The sequence below is a fragment of the Salvelinus namaycush genome, chromosome 35 (genome assembly GCF_016432855.1).
Source record: "Salvelinus namaycush isolate Seneca chromosome 35, SaNama_1.0, whole genome shotgun sequence".
Taxonomy (NCBI): Eukaryota; Metazoa; Chordata; class Actinopteri; order Salmoniformes; family Salmonidae; genus Salvelinus; species Salvelinus namaycush.
Window position 1 is genome coordinate 20,625,924 of NC_052341.1, and position 25,430 is coordinate 20,651,353.

At 44.0% G+C, this 25,430-nt stretch overlaps 1 protein-coding gene across 1 annotated transcript in view; it reads right to left on the reverse strand.

The window, feature by feature from the left end:
* snx29 (sorting nexin 29) overlaps window positions 1-25,430 on the reverse strand; it is a 109,586-nt gene that overhangs the window by 75,439 nt on the left and 8,717 nt on the right. Inside the window, exons 8-14 of the mRNA XM_038975126.1 lie at window positions 24,935-25,298; window positions 24,699-24,793; window positions 24,279-24,375; window positions 22,827-22,915; window positions 21,042-21,105; window positions 20,724-20,852; window positions 16,374-16,462 (exon numbers count right to left, since the gene is read on the reverse strand). Coding sequence (XP_038831054.1) covers window positions 16,374-16,462; window positions 20,724-20,852; window positions 21,042-21,105; window positions 22,827-22,915; window positions 24,279-24,375; window positions 24,699-24,793; window positions 24,935-25,298 — 927 coding nt within the window. The remainder of the gene's footprint in view (window positions 1-16,373; window positions 16,463-20,723; window positions 20,853-21,041; window positions 21,106-22,826; window positions 22,916-24,278; window positions 24,376-24,698; window positions 24,794-24,934; window positions 25,299-25,430) is intronic.

Here is a 25,430-nt window from a genome sequence, read left to right on the forward strand (position 1 = left end):
CTCCCTCTACTAGGCTACTTCCACTGCTACTTCTCTCTCTCACTCTCATGTGAGAATCTCCAGAGGCCCATTACTCAAATCCAGCCTGTTAATCAGGTCAAGAGGTCAGCCTAAAGACAATCCAATATAAATAACATTTAATCTCCCTACAACTACCATTACAGACGATTTCGAACGGAGGACAGGGATTTCATGGGCCAGTTTCCAGTTTTCAATCAGAGATTTGATTTCCGTCCTATATAAAGTAATGCTTAAGGACTTGAAGCAAAACTCACTTGTGCTTTTCACTGTGCCTGGCATGTTATAAACATATGGACAATTGCACTGTAATGGAATTACGCTTTGACTCCGTTTTTTTTTTTCACTTTAAAAATGTATGCCAAACAAAAAAACACTGATTTCAAATTTTAACAAACCATACAGCTCTATGTACAATGACTACTTTGAACAATTTCCACAGAAAAATGTACAAAAACTAATTTAGTGGAAGAACTGTGCAGATGTGATCTTCAGTAGTGTAACGACTCCCACCGAAGGTGGCTCCCCTTCCTGTTCGGGTGGCGCTCGGCGGTCGTCGTCACCGGCCTACTAGCTGCTACTGACTTTTCCTCCCCCTCCCTTATTGTTGATTATTGACACCTGTTTGTGGTTAGGGTGATTTGTGGAGCTTTATTACCCAGCAGCCCGGCCTGCTGGGTGTGCGGGATTGTTGTGTGTACAGTCTGTACATTCTTGTGTGTCAGGGTACGTGTTCGTTGGTTTGTGTTTATTCGTGTTTCTCACTTTGTTTGTGGTGAAGCATTTGTTTTAGAGTAGCGTCGTGTTTTCACCCGTGTGGGGAATTCAATTTGGAACGCTACTCTGAACTCTCTGTCTACTGCGTTTGACTCCTTTCATCCACGACACCCCGGGCATTACAAGTAGCTGAATTAGTGTACAATCTACCTCAGGTTCTTATGCGACCACATTTTCCAAAAACTCACAATATCTGCTCTGTATTAAGATTCAAAGATGTCTGCAGAAAAAAATGGGATTGAAGATTGAGATTGAAAAAGTATATTTTGGTTATTGAATGTGAAGTATGTGAAGTGGATTTACACCCAGTAACGGAATTACATCATGGGTCCCTGATCTGTACTACACAGAGATGCATAATTATGGATATGAATGTCATTCTCCTCATGTTTCACAAGTTTGGACAGCGCAGTGCAGAGTAGAGCAGAGATCAGTAGAGTTCAGTACAGTACATTATACTGTACTCAACTGCAGGGGTTCCCAAACTTTTCTACTCAGGCCCCCCTTCCAGCATTGGGGAACCCCTATGGGCACAAACTGCTCACACCCCTCTTGTTGACAGAGAGAAAATGTTGCATGTTTTAAACCTTATTTCCTGCAATTCTATACATTTTGCCAGGAGGTGCAGAGACGATTTGCAGTTTTACAGCTCATGTTCTTGCAATTCTATACATTTTGCCATGTCTAATGTGTATCCATGTGATATTTAAGTGACTCAAACATTAGAACAAAATCTATGGGCTAAAAAACATGGGCTTGATCTGGACATATAAATAACTCTAAGGTATGCAATGACTGACATGACAGGAGGATTCTATTAGTGAATTATACTATTACAACTTTCAAGAGTAAGTTGTAAGCCGGACTGAGTTCCAACCCCAAAAATGCCTCACAGTTTGGGAACCTGCTCTACTGTACTATAATCTACTTTTCTTTAATGTACTGACCTGTATTGTACTCTACTACTGTATTGTACTGTACTCTACTCACTATACTGTACTATCCAAACTTATGAAACATACATCTATGATAGGTTCAGATTTGGTCCAGTGCGGTCCACCAGGGTGGACTGACCAAATTTTAATGACGTCCGGTGTTGGCCGGTGCTCAGTGGGTGAGGATGCTGGTTACAGTAAATGGAAGCAGAGGGGACTCATGTAGGTGTCAGTAAAAGCTGGGAAATGTGACATTAACTGGAAAGTGAGAGAGAGGCAAAGAGAAAGAAAGATGGCTACTAATTGTCTACTAATTGGTTGATGATTGATCAAACTTATTTTCCTATATCTGTTTTACTACAAAACATAAAAACACAGGGCCTCCCGAGAGGCGCAGTGGTCTAAGGCACTGCATCGCAGTGCTAGCTGTGCCACTAGAGATCCTGGTTCGAGTCCAGGCTCTGTCGCAGCCAGCCGCGACCGGGAGACCCATGGGGCAGCGCACAATTGGCCCAGCGTCGCCCGGGTTAGGGAAGGGTTTGGCCGGCAGGGATGTTCTTGTCCCATCGCTCTCTAGCGAATCCTGTGGCGGGCTGGGCGCAATGCACTCTGACACGGTCGCCAGGTGTACGGTGTTTCCTCCGACACATTGTTGCGGCTGGCTTCCGGGTTAAGCGGCATACTGTCAAGAAGCAGTGCGGCTCGGCTGGGTTGTGTTTCGGAGGATGCACAGCTCTCGACCTTCGCCTGTTCCCAGTCTGTACGGGAGTTGCAGCGATGGGACAAAACAGTAACTACCAATTGTATACCATGAAATTGGGGAGAAAAAGGGATAAAAAATAAATAAATTTAAACACATTTTCCCCATATGTAGATGTTGGGATGGTGCTGATAAATATGAAGTTGGACATTTTTTTAAATGTTCTTTAACACTCTTGGTTTGACCACCAGAAAGACAACGAAAACAGTTATGAGCTGAACATAACAGTATGCCAGTGGAAGGGAGCAGGTGACCCAACTGTGGTTTGTGACTGTTATGATTTCCCATTGTAGCCAATTCAGTTGCAGTAAATCCGTTACAGATTTTTGGGTAATTCGGTTACCAATTTGGTAACGGAATTACAAGTTTTAATCACTTAATAATTCATAAACAAAATCACTAAAACCAATTGGTAGGTCTACCTTTACTTCTGTGAACTTTCATTATGCTCCCTTTATGAGGGAGAGAAATGTGAAAATATCTTAAAGATAGTAACGGTATTAAAAGGCACAAGGCAATATTTCTTAAACTTACAGAAGGTAAGCAATTTCTCCAAAACAAAATATACATATTGATATTAGTTGGCAGGGGTCTTTAGGTCAACATTCTTGTCTTTTGATGTACAGTCGTGTCCAAAAGTTTTGAGAATGACACAAATTTTCAAAGTCTGCTGCCTCAGTGTCTTTAGACATTTTTGTCAGATGTTACTATGGAATACTGAAGTATAATTACAGGCATTTCATGAGTGTCAAAGGCTTTTATTGACAATTACATGAAGTTGATGCAAAGAGTCAATATTTGCAGTGTTGACCCTTCTTTTTCAAGACCTCTGCAATCCGCCCTGGCATGCTGTCAATTAACTTCTGGGCCACATCCTGACTAATGGCAGCCCATTCTTGCATAATCAATGCTTGGAGTTTGTCAGAATTTGTGGGTTTTTGTTTGTCCCCCCGCCTCTTGAGGATTGACCACAAATTCCCAATGGGATTAAGATCTGGGGAGTTTCCTGGCCATGGACCCAAAATATCGATGTTTTGTTCCCCGAGCCACTTAGTTATCACTTTTGCCTTATGGCAAGGTGCTCCATCTTGCTGGAAAAGGCATTGTTCGTCACCAAACTGTTCCTGGATGGTTGGGAGAAGTTCTTCTCGGATGCACTCACACCTGCCTGCTGCCATTCCTGAGCAAGCTCTGTACTGGTGGTGCCCCGATCCCGCAGCTGAATCAACTTAAGAAGACGGTCCTGGCGCTTGCTGGACTTTCTTGGGTACCCTGAAGCCTTCTTCACAACAATTGAACCGCTCTCCTTGAAGTTCTTGATGATCTGATAAATGGTTGATTTAGGTGCAATCTTACTGGCAGCAATATCCTTGCCTGTGAAGCCCTTTTTGTGCAAAGCAATGATGACGGCATGTGTTTCCTTGCAGGTAACCACGGCTGACAGAGGAAGAACAATGATTCCAAGCACCACCCTCCTTTTGAAGCTTCCAGTCTGTAATTCGAACTCAATCAGCATGACAGAGTGATCTCCAGCCTTGTCCTCGTCAACACTCACACCTGTGTTAACGAAAGAATCACTGACATGATGTCAGTTGGTCCTTTTGTGGCAGGGATGAAATGCAGTGGGAATTTTTGGGGGATTCAGTTCATTTGCATGGCAAAGAGGGACTTTGCAATTAATTGCAATTCATCTGATCACTCTTCATAACATTCTGGAGTATATGCAAATTGCCATCATACAAACTGAGGCAGAAGACTTTGTGAAAATTAATATTTGCGTCATTCTCAAAACTTTTGGCCACGACTATATTTCTGATGCCCTAAGACTTTTTCTAGTATATGTTTTTTCTAAGACCCCTTTCCATCTGCTTTTCCAGAAATCAAAGCCTTTACTCATGCCACATTTTTACGATGGAAAATAGTCATAATCCTGGACTATCGGACCACCATTTTATTACGTTTGCAATCGCAACAAATAATCTGCTCAGACCCCAACCAAGGAGCATCAAAAGTCGTGCTATAAATTCTCAGACAACCCAAAGATTCCTTGATGCCCTTCCAGACTCCCTCTGCCTACCCAAGGACATCAGAGGACAAAAATCAGTTAACCACCTAACTGAGGAACTCAATTTAACGTTGCGCAATACCCTAGATGCAGTTGCACCCCTAAAAACTAAAAACATTTGTCATAAGAAACTAGTTCCCTGGTATACAGAAAATACCCGAGCTCTGAAGCAAGCTTCCAGAAAATTGGAACGGAAATGGCGCCACACCAAACTGGAAGGCTTCCGACTAGCTTGGAAAGACAGTACCGTGCAGTATCGAAGAGCCCTCACTGCTGCTCGATCATCCTATTTTTCCAACTTAATTGAGGAAAATAAGAACAGTCCGAAATTTATTTTTTATACTGTCGCAAAGCTAACTAAAAATCAGCATCCCCCAAGAGAAGATGGCTTTCACTTCAGCAGAAATAAATAAATGAACTTCTTTGAGGAAAAGATCATGCTCATTAGAAAGCAAATTACGGACTCCTCTTTAAATCTGCGTATTCCTCCAAAGCTCAGTTGTCCTGAGTCTGCACAATTCTGCCAGGACCTAGGATCAAGGGAGACACTCAAGTGTTTTAGTGCTATATCTCTGGACACAATGATGAAAATAATCATGGCCTATAAACCTTCAAGCTGCATACTGGACCCGATTCCAACTAAACTACTGAAAGAGCTGCTACCTGTGCTTGGCCCTCCTATGTTGAACATAATAAATGTCTCTCTGTCCACCGGATGTGTACCAAACTCACTAAAAGTGGCATTAATAAAGCCTCTCTTGAAAAAGCCAAACCTTGACCCAGAAAATAAAAAAAACTATCGGCCTATATCGAATCTTCCATTCCTCTCAATTTTTAGAAAAAGCTGTTGCACAGCAACTCACTGCCTTCCTGAAGACAAACAATGTATACAAAATACTTCAGTCTGGTTTTAGACCCCATCATAGCACTGAGACTGCACTTGTGAAGGTGGTAAATGACCTTTTAATGGCGTCAGACCGAGGCTCTGCATCTGTCCTCGTGCTACTAGACCTTAGTGCTGCCTTTGATACCATCGATCACCACATTCTTTTGGAGAGATTGGAAACCCAAATTGGTCTACATGGACAAGCTTTGGCCTGGTTTAGATCTTATCTGTCGGAAAGATATCAGTTTGTCTCTGTGAATGGTTTGTCCTCTGACAAATCAACTGTACATTTCGGTGTTCCTCAAGGTTCCGTTTCAGGACCACTATTGTTTTCACTATATATTTTACCTCTTGGGGATGTCATTCGAAAACATAATGTTAACTTTCACTGCTATGTGGATGACACACAGCTGTACATTTCAATGAAACATGGTGAAGCCCCAAAATTGCCCTCGCTAGAAGCCTGTGTTTCAGACATAAGGAAGTGGATAGCTGCAAACTTTCTACTTTTAAACTCGTACAAAACAGAGATGCTTGTTCTAGGTCCCAAGAAACAAAGAGATCTTCTGTTGAATCTGACAATTAATCTTGATGGTTGTACAGTCGTCTCAAATAAAACTGTGAAGGACCTCGACGTTACTCTGGACCCTGATCTCTCTTTTGACGAACATATCAAGACTGTTTCAAGGACAGCTTTTTTCCATCTACGTAACATTGCAAAAATCAGAAACTTTCTGTCCAAAAATGCAGAAAAATTAATCCATGCTTTTGTTACTTCTAGGTTAGACTACTGCAATGCTCTACTTTCCGGCTACCCGGATAAAGCACTAAATAAACTTCAGTTAGTGCTAAATACGGCTGCTAGAATCCTGACTAGAAACCAAAAATTTGATCATATTACTCCAGTGCTAGCCTCCCTACACTGGCTTCCTGTTAAGGCAAGGGCTGATTTCAAGGTTTTACTCCTAACCTACAAAGCATTACATGGGCTTGCTCCTACCTAATCTTTCCGATTTGGTCCTGCCGTACATACCTACGCGTACGCTACGGTCACAAGACGCAGGCCTCCTAATTGTCCCCAGAATTTCTAAGCAAACAGCTGGAGACAGGGCTTTCTCCTATAGAGCTCAATTTTTATGGAATGGTCTGCCTACCCATGTGAGAGACGCAGACTCGGTCTCAACTTTTAAGTCTTTACTGAAGACTCATCTTTTCAGTAGGTCATATGATTGAGTGTAGTCTGGCCCAGGAGTGTGAAGGTGAACGGAAAGGCACTGGAGCAACGAACCGCCCTTGCTGTCTCTGCCTGGCCGGTTCCCCTCTCTCCACTGCGAGTCTCTGCCTCTAACCCTATTACAGGGGCTGAGTCACTGGCTTACTGGTGCTCTTCCATGCCGTCCCTAGGAGGGGTGCGTCACTTGAGTGGGTTGAGTCACTGACGTGGTCTTCCTGTCTGGGTTGGCACCCCCCCTTGGGTTGTGCCGTGGCGGAGATCTTTGTGGGCTATACTCGGCCTTGTCTCAGGATGGTAAGTTGGTGGTTGAAGGTATCCCTCTAGTGGTGTGGGGGCTGTGCTTTGGAAAAGTGGGTGGGGTTATATCCTTCCTGTTTGGCCCTGTCCGGGGGTATCATCGGATGGGGCCACAGTGTCTCCTGACCCCTCCTGTCTCAGCCAAACAGGAAGGATATAACCCCACCCACTTTGCCAAAGCACAGCCCCCACACCACTAGAGGGATATCTTCAGTGGTTTATGTGTCGGGGGGCTAGGGTCAGTCTGTTATATCTGGAGGATTTCTCCTGTCTTATCCGGTGTTCTGTGTGAATTTAAGTATGCTCTCTCTAATTCTCTCTTTCTCTCTCTCTCTCTGAGGACCTGAGCCCTAGGACCATGCCTCAGGACTACCTGGCATGATGACTCCTTGCTGTCCCCAGTCCACCTGGCTGTGCTGCTGCTCCAGTTTCAACTGTTCTGCCTGTGGCTATGGAACCCTGACCTGTTCACCGGACATGCTACCTGTCCCAGACCTGCTGTTTTCAACTCTCTAGAGATAGCAGGAGCAGTAGAGATACTCTCAATGATCGGCTATGAAAAGCCAACTGACATTTACATTTCGAGGTGCTGACTTGTTGCACCCTCGACAACTACTGTGATTATTATTATTTGACCATGCTGGTCATTTATGAACATTTTAACATCTTGGCCATGTTCTGTTATAATCTCCACCCGGCACAGCCAGAAGAGGACTGGCCACTCCTCATAGCCTGGTTCCTCTCTAGGTTTCTTCCTAGGTTTTGGCCTTTCTAGGGAGTTTTTCCTAGCCACCATGCTTCTACACCTGCATTGCTTGCTGTTTGGGGTTTAGGCTGGGTTTCTGTACAGCACTTTAATATATCAGCTGATGTAAGAAGGGCTATATAAATACATTTGACTTTGATTTGAAAAATGTATCTATGCCTTTCTTCCAAAATATAGACTCTTAACTTTCATTTGACAAACAATTTGATAGAAGTACAACGCTTTACAAATATCTTCCTTATTTGGGTTCACAGTCTTTAGTAGTTCACACCTAATCCCCGTTATATGACACAATGGTTTCCAGATATTCTGTAAGGCCCTGAACATTGTGCAAAATACAACAGAATCAAATTAAACGGAGAAACGGAATTCTCCCCGTTATGATGAGAAATCTGGTCTAATCCAACCCTTCGTGACTTCTAAACCAAAGAGCCTGGCTCAACGCCAGGCTATCAAACAACACACTCAATTAAAACTGATTCAGCTGATAACACCATAACAAAACGTCAGGTTTTAAAAATTCATGAACAAGTTCAAAGAGCTCTTTGAACAACAAAACACTAATCTGATTGATACAATGGAATAGTAATACATAGAAATATGGAACATCAAGAGCCAGCAGATGTAGCCTATATTTGGAGTGTGTAGCGTAACATGTACCGCATGTTCCATATCATCAGATTATGATGATACACATGATGAATCACATTTAATCACAGCTTTAATCAAATGCTAACTGATCATTTAATTACACTTGCACGGGGGGGGGGGGGGGGGGGGGGGTACCAAGAGTGTGCAAAGCTGTAATCAAGGCAAAAGGTGGCTATTTGAAGAATCTCAAATGTAAAATTACTACATGATTCCATATGTGTTATTTCATAGTTTTGATGTCTTCACTATTATTCTACAATCTAGAAAATAGTAAAAATAAAGAAAACCCCTTGAATGAGTAGGTGTTCTATAACTTTTGACCAGTAGTGTATGCGCACCACAGTTTGCCTGTCCCCTTCTCTCTCTCCCTCGTCCTGGCAGCATCGCATTAGTGGAAATCAAGACAGTTCTCAGGGCAGAGCTGGTTGTCGCGTTGCCGGGGACAATTTTATCTAACCCTTTCCTAACCTTAACCTAATACTCCTAACCTGCCACGTTAATTCTCCTAACCTGCTGTGTAAGTTCTCTTACCCGGCTCCAAAAGGTTACTTCTGCTAGTCAAAACCAGCAGACCTGCCCTGAGAACAAATTTGGTTTCCACTAATGTGATACAGACTCGCACTTGCTCTCATGCTCTTTCTCTTCACTAATAATGTGAGTGTGTGTTCAGTCTTAGGTCTGTTGCGTGTAGAATACCATAGACTATTCATTGATGATAGGCTCTGGTTTACTGAAGTTGCGAGACATTGTAAGCCAAGAAATTGTGAGATAAGGAATTCCATTGCGAGATGCAGCTTTTGATTGCCGGCCTAGTGCATGGTTCTGACTGTCTGCCTGGTGTCCGACCCTGTGCCTCTCCCATCTCTCTGCATCCCTCGCTAGCTCACCATGAAAGATGTTAACTGTTTGTGTTCTCATTAGTACGGCAACTAATCAGTCTCCTCCGTTCAAAAATTGTGAATCTTAGGAGTCGATTCCTTGCGAAATCGAATCGTGATATTCAGAAACGGGAGTTGACACCGGGAGTCGATGTGCAAGCAGTCAAGGAATCAATTATTTTGGAGTCGACTCTCCACCACTAAGTCATTGCCAACAGTTGGAAAGTCCTGTACGGCAATACTTTGAGAAGTTAAATGAGAAGGAAATGCAAACTTTGCGAGGTGGAACTGAGGTACAGCAATGGTAGTACAGGTGCAATGCATCTGAAAGGGACGCACCGTGAGACCCAAACCGTTGCTGGCAGCAGGGTGTCTCCTTGATTTCATTATCACCTCTCTCTGTATCCCTGGGAGATCACCGATTAACTTTGATTATGGTCACTGCCCAGCGCCTCTGACGTCTCTGTGACATCACTAAGCCCCGCCCATCTTGCGAGCTGCCGCAGCGGTGCTGCGCAGGCCCTCTGAAGTTGAGTTTAATCTGAATAACGGCAGGTGGCTGACACATACAGTTGTTGGTGTGATTATAAAACACACTCAGTGTGCACACTAGAGCTGGGACAATAAACCTAAAATTATCAACACCGACAACTTATTGTAGACATTTTTCTGATATCGTTCATTATGATAAATAACCTATAGGGCCCTAATAGAAAAATATGAAGTTTGAAATGAAACGTTTGCTAATATTTGTGATTGTTAACAATTGATAGCTACAACATTCAAAATAGTAGTAGTAGTTTAAAGGGTAATATTAAAAAAATTACTGTGGTGCACATTAAATGTTATAAACATATTGTTCCATTTATTGTTATTGTGATAATTCAGTAAATTTGTTGTGATTTCTGTCAATATCACCCAGCTCTAGGTCACACACAGTCACACACACAGACTGTGCACACAAACGCAGTTAAAATTAGTTCCCTCCCACAGTCACACACACAAACACACGCAGCTACTCCACCCAGTGACTTTGTGACAATGACAAAACAAGTTTAGTAAAGAACAGCCTACGTGCCCACAACACATTTTCCCCATCCTTTCATCTGAACAGTGTTAGGCACTCCTCTCCTCTGCGTGCTGAATATCAAATGGTTATCAGGCTGGGCAGTCATGCAGTAAATGACTGGCTACCCTGTTAATACAACACAGGTTCCCCAGACTGGAGCCAGATGTAATCCCTTACTGACTGTGTGTTGTGTTGTGTTGTGTTGTGTTGTGTTGTGTTGTGTGTGTGTGTTCATGCGTGCATAGGGGACCAGGTGTTGGAAGGATAGGCCTAGCTGATAAACACCACGGGGGACGTAGAAGAGAGGTGCATCTCGGAGGTCTCCTCCAGGTATTTCACCTGACGCCCTGCAGCAGCCTGAGGCTCTGTCCCCTCTTACTCTCCCCGCCACCCTCAACCAGCCCCTCATCTCCCACTTCACCCCGTCTACTCTCCCTTTTCATGCCCTATCATCTCCCCCTCATGAGATTGGCCAGGTGGGAGGCTACAGTACACAATGACACTGAACCATCTCTGGCATGCGGTCGTTCATTAAAATGTTCATTAACACTGTACAGCTCAGGTGATGAGACCTGCTGCCCCACCCGGTCCCCTTAAGCTGACCACCTTGGCCCACCTGTCTCTGTAACACCCCTCCACCCAGGTAAACACACACCGGCTGGTTAATAAAGAGCCTCTCACACACCAACACACACTTTCTGGTTTAATAAACAAGCCTCTCTATTCAAGCAAAATAAATAAATACGCACGCACACACACACACACACACAGTTCTGTTTCATTAAGAGGCTCCATGGTGGTGGCACAAACCCCAATCTCCCATACACGCACCGTCTGTTTAATAAACACTCATCCCATCTCAACCCCCAGGAACTGACATTAGTCAACACAAACACAATAAACACCATTACACACGTGTGGGCGCGCACACACACACACACACCAATGACCTTACGGCGTGGAAGGTCTGATAGATATGGCAGTGTGTGTGTGTGTAATGAATTAGTAACATTTCTCTGGCGGCCTGAGTCGCGTAGGTGAAAAATGCTACTGGTTGCTTCCTTCATTAAGTAGCTTGTCGGTCTGTCAAAGGAGCATGAGAAGTAACGTCACTTTGTGTGTTGATTCGTTTTTAACTGCCGCCGTAATCTGTTTTCTGAACTGAGATTAATCCCGCCTGTCGAGGGCTTCTTATAAATGGAGGTATTAAAGCGTATGAAGTGAGACGCTCCAGCACAGATTAATCTAGCAGGGGTCAGAGAGCGTCTAAATCTAATTTAGGAGAGGAAGAAATAATATGCGTTTGAGATGAATACCTTAAATGTAAACAGATAGTGGAAGGAGAGAATCACAAAGATGACATGAAGAAGGTTGAATCCTGACCTTGGGACAGAGAAAGTTGACCCTCATATCATGCCTCTGTGGCCAGTGTTTCATTGGTTTATGCGTACTCAGACTTTGCTTACTTCATTGGATTTGATACTTGAAATATGGGGAACCACTGCTAAATTGATGCATATCTCAAGCCTACAGCGAGTTTAGCTAAACATTCTGTATAGAAAATGTTCATATGTATTGCATGCTCAGAAATGGAAGTACATTGTCCTCAGAAAGTATTCACACCCCTTGACTTTTTCCACATTCTGTTGTGTTACAAAGTGGGATTAAAATTGATTTAATTTTTTTTTTTTTGGTCAACGATTTACACTAAATATTCTGTAATGTCAAAGTGGAAGAAAAATTATAACATTTGTTGTCATGGGCGTCGTCGTGGAAATGACCGGACCAAGGTGCAGCGTGGTGAGTGTACATTTTCCTTTATTTATGTAAATGTCGCCAACAAAACAAGAAACAAAGAAACAACCGTGAAGCTTACTAGGGCTATAGTGCCACTAACAAAGATAACTACGCTCAAAATACAAAGGAAAAAAGGCTGCCTATGTATGATTCCCAATCAGAGACAACGACAGACAGCTGCCTCTGATTGGGAACCACACTCGGCCAAAAACAAAGAAATATAACACATAGAATGCCCACCCTAATCACACCCTGGCCTACCCAAAATAGAGACCAAAACCCTCTCTATGGCCAGGGCGTGACATTTGTAAAAATAAATAAACATCAGGAATAATAAAATAATCATATCTTGATTAGATAACTATGCAACCCCCTAAGTCAATATATGTTAGAACCTCATTTGGCAGCAATTACAGATTTGTGTCTTTCTGGATTAGTCTCTAAGAGCTTTCCACACCTGGATTGTGCAACATTTGCCCATTATTCTTTTCAAAACTCTTCTAGCTCTGTCAAATTGGTTGTTGATCATTGCTAAACAACTATTTTCAGGTCTTGCCATAGATTTTCAAGTAGATTTTCAAGCTACTCACTGTCTTCTTGGTAAGCAACTCCAGTGTAGATTTGGCAATGTGTTTTATGTTATTGTCCTGCTGAAAGGTAAATTCATCTCCCAGTGTCTGGTGGAAAGCAGACTGAACCAGGTTTTCCTTTAGGATTTTGCCTGTGCTTAGCTCCATTATATTTATTTGTTATCCTGAAAAACTCCCCAGATCACAAGCGTACCCATAACATGATGCAGCCACCACTATGCTTGAAAATATTGAGAGTGGTACTCAGTAATGTGTTGTATCGGATTTGCCCCAAACATTACACGTTGTATTTTTTTTTTCTTAAGTGCCTTGTTGCAAACAGGATGCATGTTTTGGAATATTTGTATTCTGTACAGGGTGTCTTTTCACTCTGTCAATTAGGTTAGTATTGTGGAGTAACTACAATGTTGTTGATCCATCCTCAGTTTTCTCCTATCACAGCCATTAAACTTTGTAACTGTTTTAAAGTCACCATTGGCCTCATGGTGAAATCCCTGAGCGGTTTCCTTCCTCTCCGGCAACTGAGTTAGAAAGGACACCTGTATCCTTGTAGGTACTGGGTGTACTGATACACAATCCAAAGTGTTAATTAAGAACTTTACCATGCTCAAAGTGATATTTAATGCCTGCTTTTTTTCTACTAATAGATGCCCTTCTTTGCAAGCCACTGGAAAACTCTCCCTGGTCTTTGTGGTTGAATTTGTGTTTGAAATTCACTGCTCGACAGAGACCTTACCAATAATTGTATGTGTGGGGCACAGTCATTAAAAAATTATGTTAAACACTATTAATGCACACAGAGTGAGCCAATGGAACTTATTATGTGACTTGTTAAGCACATTTTTACCCCTGTACTTATTTAGGCTTGACATAACAAAGGGGTTGAATACTTATTGACCCAAGATACTTCAGCTTTTCATTTTTAATTCATTTGTACCAAAACAATTCTAAAAACATTATTCCACTTTGACATTATGGCATATTGTGTGTAGGCCAGGGACAAAAACAACTACATTTAATTAATTTAAAATTCAGGCTGTAAAACAACAAAATGTGGGGGGAAAAGTAAAGGGTGTGAATACTTTGTGAAGGCACTGTATATCCCAGGAGAATTCATAGCTTACTGTGAATTACTGTACAGCATGACTATGCCAGTGGCTCTAGGGTATTTTCTAAGAGCTTCCTAAAGACTGAGAGACATATTAGTTGACTATATACACCATACTAATCATCCCATACAATCTGTCTCATCCCATAACCACACATAATGATACACGCCACATGGGAACAATGTGGCATGCCTTCCCTTCACGCCGCTGTCAGTCAGTCAGTCACACAGCAATAACATACAGACACCGTGACACACACAATCTACGGCAACAGCTGGGGAGAATCCAAACAAACGTGGATAGACGAGACGTCAGGAGGAGGGAAGAGAAAACAGCGTCGAGTTTAACGAGAGGAAAGCTGTTTCAGATGGGTTGTCAGTAGCCTGTCTCTGCCTGAGCTGCGTTCAAAAGATGACATCTGGATTGAGCTGCATCATTAGAGGAGTTTCAAAAGGCTGCGCGATGATCAGGTGAACAGTGTTGACAGGACATGAAACAAAGCCTGTATTGTAGCGCTTGTGCATCAATTTCATTGTTTCCCCTCTCATCTCTTTCAGCTGTAACTCAACACCAAAGCCTGATGGAGTATGGCACATCATTAGCAATAGAGACAGAAGGGATGCAGGGGGGAAATTATTTTGACTTATACGCAAAAGGGGATTCAGTATGCCTGTGTTCTACACTTCTACAGAGATGGAGAACGAGACCGAGAACGAGAGCAAGAGCGAGAGAGAGAGGTCCTCCCCTCTCAGAGGACCTGAGCCCTAGGACCATGCTTCAGGACTACCTGGCCTGATGACTCCTGGCTGTCCCCAGTCTGGTCGTGCTACTGCTCCAGTTTAAACTGTTCTGCCTGCGGCTATGGAACCCTGACCTGTTCACCGGACGTGCTACCTTGTCCCGGACCTGCTGTTTTCGACACTCTCTCTCTACCGCATCAGCTGTCTCGATCTCTGAAAGCTCAGCTATGAAAAGCCAACAGACATTTACTACCGAGGTACTGACCTGTTGCACCCTCTACAATAACTGTGATTACTATTTGACCCTGCTGGTCATCTATGAACGTTTGAACATCTTAAAGAACAATCTGACCTTAATGGCCATGTACTCTTATAATCTCCACCCGGCACAGCCAGAAGAGGACTGGCCACCCCTCAGAACCTGGTTCCTCTCTAGGTTACTTGCTAGGTTCCTACCTTTCTAGGGAGTTTTTCCTAGCCACCTTGCTTCTACACTGCATTGCTTGCTGGTTGGGGTTTTAGGCTGGGGTTTTCTGTATAGCACTTTGTGACATCTGCTGAAAATTTATTTGATTTGAGAGAGAGAGAGAGCGAGCGAGGGAGAGAGAGAGAAAGAAGAAAGCGAAAGAGAACAAGGGAAAAGCCAAATTGGGATATTTATATCAAGAGCGTCACTGTTGGGCCAGACTCCACTGGGGACCATGAAAGGCTGAGGAGGATTGTGGGTAATTCATCAGGCGGTGGCTGTGCGGAGGCCCTTGATTAGTGTCGAAAAGGAACCTCAGTCAGGAGTCTACAGCCTGCCGGAAGCCCATTCATTATTACACATTGTCAGTGTCCCAGAGCATTGCTCCACGTGTCACTTTAGACAGAAACATCCATGTTGGAGATTTGACGAGTCTGACTACTACATAATTGCTGAGACCTGAGAGATGAGATGCTGTGTGTCTGGGATATTTTTCTAACCATTGTGTGCATGTTTCCCCTTAACTAGTGGCAGAAGCCAAGTCACCTTTTTCAACTAAAAACATGATTTATTTCAACAAATATAACAATTATTTATATATTTGATACTTACACAAAAGCAATGATCCTGATATGAAACACTTAAAAAACAACCCAACAATGCTGAACATCCACAAGCACATTACATCACGATTCTAAAAACACAAGTCACGTTTTAAATTGGCCGATATCCTAGGCATCCTTGTGCCTTACGGGTGTCCCACACAGTGCCTGAGGAGAATCCCTGTCTCTGTAGAAGGGAGATACCAGTGTCGACAGGACCCGAGAACAGTACTGATAACCACCGTCTCTCCTCCCAAAATGTCATTAGGCATTCTGTCTCCCTACATAATCTGCCATGTTGATTTTGTTTGCCTTTGATATAACAGTCTTATCTCTGTACCCTTTGCACAGCGTGGATTTATCCCCAGGCAACATGAGAGAAAGTCACTTTTATCCAAATTCCCCAAAATGACTAAGTAACAAAAGGAGGGAAACTAATTACGTATCACAGAGGCATATCTCAAACCAGGCTTATTATCCACTCACGTCCTTGAGTGGTGACGCAACACTGACCTTGTCATGCAAAAGAGAAGATATTTCTCCTGCCCTGTTTAGATACATTTATTTATTTTATTCAAACTTTATTTAACTAGGCAAGTCAGTTAAGAAAAAAATCTTATTTACAATGACGGCCTACCCCGGCCAAACCCTAACCCGGATGACGATGGGACTCCCAATCACGGCCGGCTGTAATACCGCCTGGATAGTGTTGAGAGTGTGTGTGTGGTCTTACCAGTGTCGTTTCCTTGGCTCCCCTCTCTCTTCAGCATCTGGACAGCTCCCACGTATTTCTTCAGCTGGACCTTGAGGACCTCGTTCTCCCTGCAGACACACACAAACACACAAACAGAGAATCAAGGCCTATGCCCAGACAGAGAGAGCAGCAGACTGGAACATTACACAGACAGGAACAGTAACTGTGTTGGTTCCTGTGTATGTGGCGGGCTTACAGCCTTGTAAACCCCAGCCCATCTCTGGAGCTGGATTATACATGCAGCCCTACAGGTTTTCTGTGATTGCTTACTGTCACTGGAGACTGTGCACAAGGGTGGTGCAAGTGTGTGTGTGTGTGTGTGTGTGTGTGTATGTTCAGAAAAAGTGTGTAGCGGTATATGTTCTTACAGGGCCTGTGCGGATGATTACTGTTGGTTTGAGGGAAAATCAATCAGAATCTAAGAGAATTACAGTGCTGTAAATAATAACTACCTGCCTTTCTCCCCTGCTCTTTGTACCCTGCTTATCGCATCCCATTTTACCCCTACAAAGGACACTCGGGATGGGAGATCTCTGAAAGCCGGCTGATGAGCTCTCGGTGGGACGATTGGGCCGTTGTTATCGGAGTCGGCGAGCCGAGACACAATTCCGCTGCCATTTAATTAAAGGTAATAAATGGTCTGGCGTTCCGGAGGCGAGGGAGGGGATTCCACGGCTCAGGTGCGTCTCATCGATCTCAGAATGTGCCCTCCTGCTGAGTCACAGGCAGGTTAACAGTCACACACAAACACACAGGTTGGCTTTAACTCATGTAAGCCCGTCTCACATACACACACAATCCCACAGGTCCGCTTGTGTGTGTAAGCCCACACACACGTCTCCTGTACATGTCTAATGTTACATTGGAGAGATAGAGGCTGACTGCAGGATGTGTACTGCAGGATATATAAACTATAAATGGCTCGCTCAGGAACCAGACGCCTGAGGAACTGGACTGAAACACAAACACACATCTCCTCTACATCTAGAGGTAGAGATACAATGATACAACTAAAGACACAGACGAGACGTAGAAACAGAGAGAAATTCCATATTGACAGACAGGTATATCTATATAATAAGAGCAACCTACAGGCCATATGGGTCTATGTAGTTTATCACTATGTAGCCGTCTGTTGTACTGTAAAGTAATATAAAAGGTGTCCCCGCAGGAAAGACAATGTAGAGAACATCCTATGAGGATAATGTAGAAGCTGTGTTATTACACAAACCCCACCCAAATCCACAGTATCTGACCAAATTCAATTCCCTGGAACTGTAGAATATGTCGCAGACAATCATTTTTATATGGGTTCATCATTCTACATTACGGTGCAAGTGTCCCTGAAAGTTTCAAAGGCATCCTACAGCACTCACCTTCCTGTGTATTATACAACCGGCACGTGTGGTTGAGGGCGTTTAACATGGAGGGTATTCCGCCCAAAAAGCTCTCTGTCTAAATGGACGCTCTCTAAACCCATTAGTGAAATTGGATCAGTGGAGTGAGTCTCAGACGGCGTGAGGAAAAGCCCAGATATCAGAGAGAGTGAGAGGCAGGAAGAGACGCAACACAACTTCCTGTGACCTCTACTGAGGGCTTCTGGGATAGAGGTCACAGGGGTTTTATTTGGATTTGACAGTTGAAAAAAAAAACATATGCTATAAAGCTGCTCCAGTTAGAGAAAACATTACAGTAATACACTCAGAGGATAAAACAAAACAAAGCCAAAATAAAGGATGTTTAAGACTAAGAGCAATTTAGAGCAGGGGTTCTCAAACCTCTCGTTCAATGTATTTTAACTATTCCACAGATAGCACACCTGATACAAATTGTCAACTAATCATCAAGCACTTGACTAGATGAATTAGGTGACTTAGTTCAGGGGATTCACTGAGGAGATGTTTGAGAACCACTTATTTATATGCTCTGCAAACAATGCTTCAAACATGTACTTTGGTTTTCCTTTCATAAACATTCTTGTTCAATGCCCACAGCACAGTAAAGTTAGGCAGACAGTGTACAGTAGAAGATTGTTCAAAGTGGGAGAACTTCAACTGTACAGTAGCCCCTTGAGACAGCTGGATAATTGACTTCACAAAGCAGCAAAACAACTAAAATCCTCTCAACAACTACAGTAAAACCGCCCAAACCTTAGGTGTTTTCTTTACAGTACATCAAAATATTCCATTCCCAACAACCTTCAGGAAACGCTGAATGACAATAAGAAAAACTCACAATCTCTCTTTAGTCTTCTCTCAGTGGGTTTCTTCTAACCACCCACCAAACAGAGAGAAGGGCCACTTTCTCCTTGGCCAGGCCCGCTCTCTCCTGGCTGCGTGCCTACCCGCCAGCCTGGGTGAGTTCTAGTTTCTGCTCTGCTAACGTCACTGGGAGACTGGCCGGAGCTCCATGCTGGTAGGGAATAGGATTTCTCTGCACGTGTGTATGTGTCCGTGCGTGCAAACATGTGCCTCATTCAGTCAGGAATGTACATACCGTACATTCGGAAAGTATGCAGACCCCTTGACTTTTTCCACATTTTGTTACGATACAGCCTTATTCTAACATGTATTAAATAGTTTTTTCCCCTCATCAATCTACACACAATAGCCCATAATGACAAAGCAAAAATCTGGTTTTTAGAAATTTTGCACATTTATAAAAAATACTAAACTGAAGTATTACATTAACATTTACATAAGTATTCAGACCTTTTACTCAGTACTTTGTTGAAGCACCTTTCACAGCGATTACAGCCTTAAGTCGTCTTGGGTATGACGCTACAAGCTTGGCACACCTGTATTTGGGGAGTTTCTCCCATTCTTCTCTGCAGATCCTCTCAAGCTCTGTCAGGGTGGATGGGGAGCGTCTCTCCAGAAATGTTCGATCGGGTTCAAGTCCGGGCTCCGACTGGGCCACTCAAGGACATTCAGAGACTTGTCCCGAAGCCACTCCTGCGTTGTCTTGGCTGTGCGCTTAGGGTGGTTGTCCTGTTGGAAGGTGAACCTTCACCCCAGTCTGAGGTCCTGAACGTTCTGTAGCAGGTTTTCATCAAGTGTTTCTCTGTACTTTGCTCCGTTCATCTTTCCCTCGATCCGGACTAGTCTCCCAGTCCCTGCCGCTGAAAAACAACCCTACAACATGACGCTGCCACCACCATGCTTCACCGTAGGGATGGTGCCAGGTTTCCTCCAGACGTGACGCTTAGCATTCAGGCCAAGTGTTCAATCTTGGTTTCATCAGACCAAAGAATCTTGTTTCTCATGGTCTGAGTCTTTAGGTGCCTTTTGTCAAACTCCAAGCAGGCTGTCATGTGCCTTTTACTGAGTGGCTTCCGTCTGGCCACTCTACCATAAAGGCCTGATTGGTGGAGTGCTGCAGAGATGGTTGTCCTTCTGGAAGGGTCTCCCATTTCCACAGAGGAACTCTAGAGCTCTGTCAGAGTGACCATTGGGTTCTTGGTCACCTCCTTGACCAAGGCCCTTCTCCCCCGATTGCTCAGGTCACTGTGTGTGGGACCTTATATAGACAGGTGTGTGGCTTTCATGTTCAATCAATTGAATTTACCACAGCTGGACTCCAATCAAGTTGTAGAAACATCTCAAGGATGATCAAATGGAAACAGGATGCATCTGAGCTCAATTGCGAGTCTCACAGCAGAGGGTCTGAATACTTATGTTAAAAAAATATATATTTTGTATACATTTGCACACAAAAAAAAATCTGTTTTCGCTTTCTCATTATGGGGTATTGTGTGTAGATTGATGAGGATTTTTTTTGCATTTAATCCATTTTAGAATAAGACTGTAACGTAACAAAATGTGGAAAAAGTCAAGGGGTCTGAATACTTTCAGAATGCACGTCAGAAGCACTGCCTCAGTCAGTGTGTGGCCCACGTCTTAACCAGCACAGTACCCACTCCTCTCACTGTGCTGAATCAATATGGGTACCTCTATGAGAGCAGCTCAGCCCAGCTCACATCCACTGGGCTTTGTTAGACACAAACACAGGGAGGGCTTACTTACCAGCGTCAGTATTTTTAGCTACTATTGATCCGATCAGGCCAGATTTGGGTGGAGGATAGCACTTGAGTTTGAGTGGCTGGAGTTTCCAGTTTGTCTTGAAGGTGTAGAGGAGCGGAAAGACTAAACCACTCAAATGTAAAAAGTGCACATCGCAGCATACTCAACACTTAAAAACACACATATTGAACTCCTAAAGACTGTTTCCAGTGAGTGTGGGTTTGTCTGTCTCTAACCACCAATATTCCTACTGTAGCCATGGGAAGCTGCCACTGGGAACAACAACCACCAGCGATCTGGTACCCACCTGCCCAGAGCCTGGACCTTGGCTGTGTGTCTCTCCTCCAGCTCATCCAGGCGTCTCCTCAGGGCGTCTGTCTCCTGTCTCAGCCCAGCAGAGTGCTCCATCTCCCCATCCAGCAGGCTGCGCAGGGACCTGGAGCCCCGGAGTACACAACAGCACAATACTGTTAGCATACAGTCACACACACACAACAGAACACTGGCATACACAGTCTGCTCACAACTTTCAGAAAACCCACATACATACATAGCTCTTAATTCCCCTTGATTTTTCACGTCAAAGATCAACTCATCCCACCAACATTAGCAGAGAGGATCTCACATGTTCAGATCATCCAGCTCATCCTTCCTGTTCATCATGGCTACTATGGCCTGGCGGAGCTCCACTGTGGACAGAGGACAGAGACCGTTAACAACACTGAGACAAACAAAACACAGACACAAACAAATTGATATATATCTCTGTACAAGTGTTTACTGTTCACATTTCTTTTACTCAGCTCATATTTAAGTCTCATCATTAGCGGAGCTGACTGATACCTAAATACTAACCTGGTTCCATACTGTACTGTGCTGCCTGTAGCCAACTCTTCTGTCGTTGTCATGACTACACACGAGTTAGCTCCAGAACATAGAGCATGGGACCCGCCAGGCTACTAATATACTACCTCTGCCCAGATACAAACACACTTTAGCACCATACTGTCACAGCACAGCTCTGTATTCACATGACGGATATAGGCTAATATATAGCACTGCACTGCGAGAAGTAGGTCTATGGAAAAAGGGCCAAGATACGGCAGCCTTATGAATACCAAAGTATTTACTCAATTAAAAGCAAATGAATAATGCAGATCAGCTCTTGGCTACATTAACAGTAGGGAAGCGCGAAGAAGTGGAGCGCGGTTTGGCCCCAGACGCATTTCAAAAAGTAGGTTTACAACCCAAAGTGCCTGGTTGAGGAGGTGAAGAAGAGGATGAGGAAGAAGAAGAAAGGTAGAGGAGAGCCCCATTATATCTGGAGCTCCCAATTCCACATCAGTGCTCCAGAAATAGGTGTGACATTTACAACAACCATGCGTTCACCACAGGAAGTTAGCACCGGCAATCCATTAAGGAGCTTTATAGAGAGGCGCCCCTCTGTTGCACTACAACTGTGTGTGTGTGTGCTTGTGCGTATGTGGGTTTGTGTGTGATGCAGGCAGTGTATGGATTTGGACAATGGTTCCCATTACAGATCCAGTTAAACGGCAGACGCCATTATGTTTTCGTTTTTTTTACTGCACACAATGTTCTCTATCTGTACACAAAAGCACACAAACACAAATACACACACACAGCTCTCTTCTTTTGAGAGCCCCTAATCTGTGAGTGTTCGACTATAGACGTGAGTCATGACTATAGATGTGCCTGTGTGCCTGTGGGTCTAAATGTGCCGCCACACTCAGATCCCCTGCCCTAACTCACATTACAGGCTTAGTGTGTTCCACACACAGGAAACAGCATCAATATGAGCATCAGCCGGGCTACCCTCTTAAGCTTTAAGAAATTACGCAAATCACGTTCTGGAGTCCAAAACAGAGACAGTGTGTAAACTGTTGACTGGATCAGGGCATTTTACATTCCAGGAAGATTTGAAAAGACAGTAGAGCGGACAAAATGTCGATTAATGGTTGTGTTGTTTACCGAAATGAAATCTATCAAATAAGACATGCTTTTCTGAGTGTACCGTTCTGTTTCACTCATATCATCCTTTGTTACAGTCAACTGTAGGCTACCGTGAGTACACAGAGGCACACTGACGCAGCAGTGCCATCACCTGGTTGAATAAGGGATTTTTTTATTTCTTTTAATTTTACCTTTATTTAACTAGACAAGTCAGTTAAGAACAAATTCTTATTTTTAATGACGGCCTAGGAACAGTGGGTTAACTGCCTTGTTCAGGGGCAGAACGACAGAATTTGACCTTGTCAGCTCGGGGATTCGCTCTTGCAACCTTTAGGTTACTAGTCCAACGCTCTAACCACTAGTCTACCTGCCGCCCAAATGATCATCATACAGGATTCCCTTCTTTTTACCAAACACATGTACAGTATACCATACACACCCACTGTCATTGACTCAGGTAGACCAGGGGTGGCACTGGGCAGTACACTGGAGAGAGGTGCATTCTGGACCGGCGGGCTGGGCTCCAAGCTGTAACACCACAGAGAGAGAGAGGTTACGTATATATCTCCATCCAATAACTCAAATCAAATGTTATTTGTCACATGCGCCAAATACAACAGGTGTAGGTAGACCTTACAGTGAAATGCTTACTTACAAGCCCTTAACCAACAATGCAATTTTAAGAAAAGACCCCCAAAAAATAAAAGTAACAAATAATTAAAGAGAAGCAGTAAAATAACAATAGCGAGGCACCGGTTAGTCGAGGTAATTGAGGTAGTATGTACATGTAGGTAGAGTTATTAAAGTGACTATGCGTAGATAATAACAGAGAGTAGCAACAGCGTAGAAGAGGGGGGAGGGGTATGGGGGCAATGCAAATAGTCTGGGTAGCCATTTGATTAGATGTTCAGGAGTCTTATGGCTTGGGGGTAGAAGCTGTTTCAAAGCCTCTTGGACCTAGACTTGGCGCTCCGGTACCGCTTGCCATGCGGTAGCAGAGAGAACAGTCTATGACTAGGGTGACTGGAGTCTTTGACAATTTTTAGGGCCTTCCTCTGACACCGCCTGGTATAGAGGTCCTGGATGGCAGAAAGCTTGGCCTCAGTGATGTACTGGGCCGTACGCACTAACCTCTGTCACTACCCACTACCCGCCTTGCGGTCGGAGGACGAGCAGTTGCCATACCAGGCAGTGATGCAACCAGTCAGGATGCTCTCGATTGTGTAGCTGTAAAACCTTTTGAGGATCTGAGGACCCCTGTCAAATATTTTAAGTCTCCTGAGGCGGAATAGGTTTTGTCGTGCTCTCTTCACGACTGTCTTGGTGGGCTTGGACCATGTAAGTTTGTTGGTGATGTGGATGCCAAGGAACTTGAAGCTCTCAACCTGCTCCATTACAGCCCCGTCGATGAGAATGGGGGCGTGCTTCTTTTCCTTTAGTCCCCAATCATCTCCTTTGTCTTGATCACGTTGAGGGAGAGGTTGTTGTCCTGGCACCACACGGCCAGGTCTCTGACCTCCTCTCTATAGGCTGTCTCATTGTTGTCAGTAATCAATCCTAACACTGTTGTGTCATCTGCAAACTTAATGATGGTGTTGGAGTCGTGCCTGACCATGCAGTCATGAGTGAACAGAGAGTACAGGAGGGGACTGAGCACGCACCCCTGAGGGGACCCCGTGTTGAGGATCAGTGTGGCGGATATGTTGTTATCTACCCTTACCACCTGGGGGCGGCCCATCAGGAAGTCCAGGATCCAGTTGCAGAGGGAGGTGTTTAGTCCCAGGGTCCTTAGCTTAGTGATGAGCTTTGAACTCAAAATTATTGATTTGAGTGCAGTTTTCCTCCCACGCTTGTTAAGATGATGCTTATGTAAAATGGACTGACAACTTACTTGAACTGTAGCTGGGATCTGGTCGTCTCGTAGTCGCCGACTGGACCTGTGGAATCTGTCTGTACAGGAAATGCAACCGTATCTTTCACTGAGCCGACTGAAACAAAATGAAAGTGAAAAACAATGAGAGAGAGAGAGAAAGTACCTAAATGCTGACGTATCTGTCTTGTTTAATGCTTTCCATATTCTACAAAAGCTTAGCAAATTTACACTTCCGTTTTCTCATGAGCTTTATCACTAAGCAACCTCGCCCACTATTCTCTTTTAACGCCAGTCTGCTGTTGCTATAGAAACTATCCCCAAAAATGAACACATATGAACCAACACATTATAACCAAAATTCTGTGGTTATGTAAGAAATGACTGTTGGGCTCAGAGGACTGGGTTGAGAAACACTGCTGTAGAGGAGAGGAGCCTCACCTGGCTGAGCGTAGGAGTGGCTGGAGGCCACAGGAATGAGGATGTCTGAACTGTCATTATCAGTTATGGCCTGCAGGGCACTCCACGTTGACACTCTGTAACAGACACACACGTTACAACACAGATAAAGTACACCTGTTTATATCAATTCTTGATTAGGAGTTTCTCTCCTTTCTTATTGTATAGTTAAGAAAGTGCTAGATGATGTATAATCCTTAGTCTCCATGGTTACTCACTGGTCAGCGTTGGCCGTGCCATGAAAGGGGCTCTGTGGCTGTGGCCTACTCTTGTATACCTCTTCCTCCTCCTCATCATTATCAATAATCTTGGTGTCAGGCAGAGCTCTGGAGAAAGGATGAGACCCGGCCCAGCTGACTATCCCAGGATCGGGCAGCCCGTTCTGGAGAGGCGAGAGGGAGAAGGACTCCAGTGGGTAAATACCCTCCTCCAGACTGACCTGAGGAGCAGTGGTGCTCTTCCTGAGGGTGACAGTCCCCCCCCCCACCTCTTCCTCATCCTCCGCTCCCCCATCCAGGTCGTCGAAGGAGATGATGTTGGTGATTTTCTTTTTCCTCCGTCGCTCCTTCCTCAGGCCAGAGTCTGGAGAGGAGAGAAAACATGTAGTCAGTTTCATGTCCATGTTTGTTGGTGTATTATTCCTTCCCTGAGTAATAATATGAATAGAACTGAATATAAATAATTGTTTATATGCACTGTCCCCTTCAGTGTCTG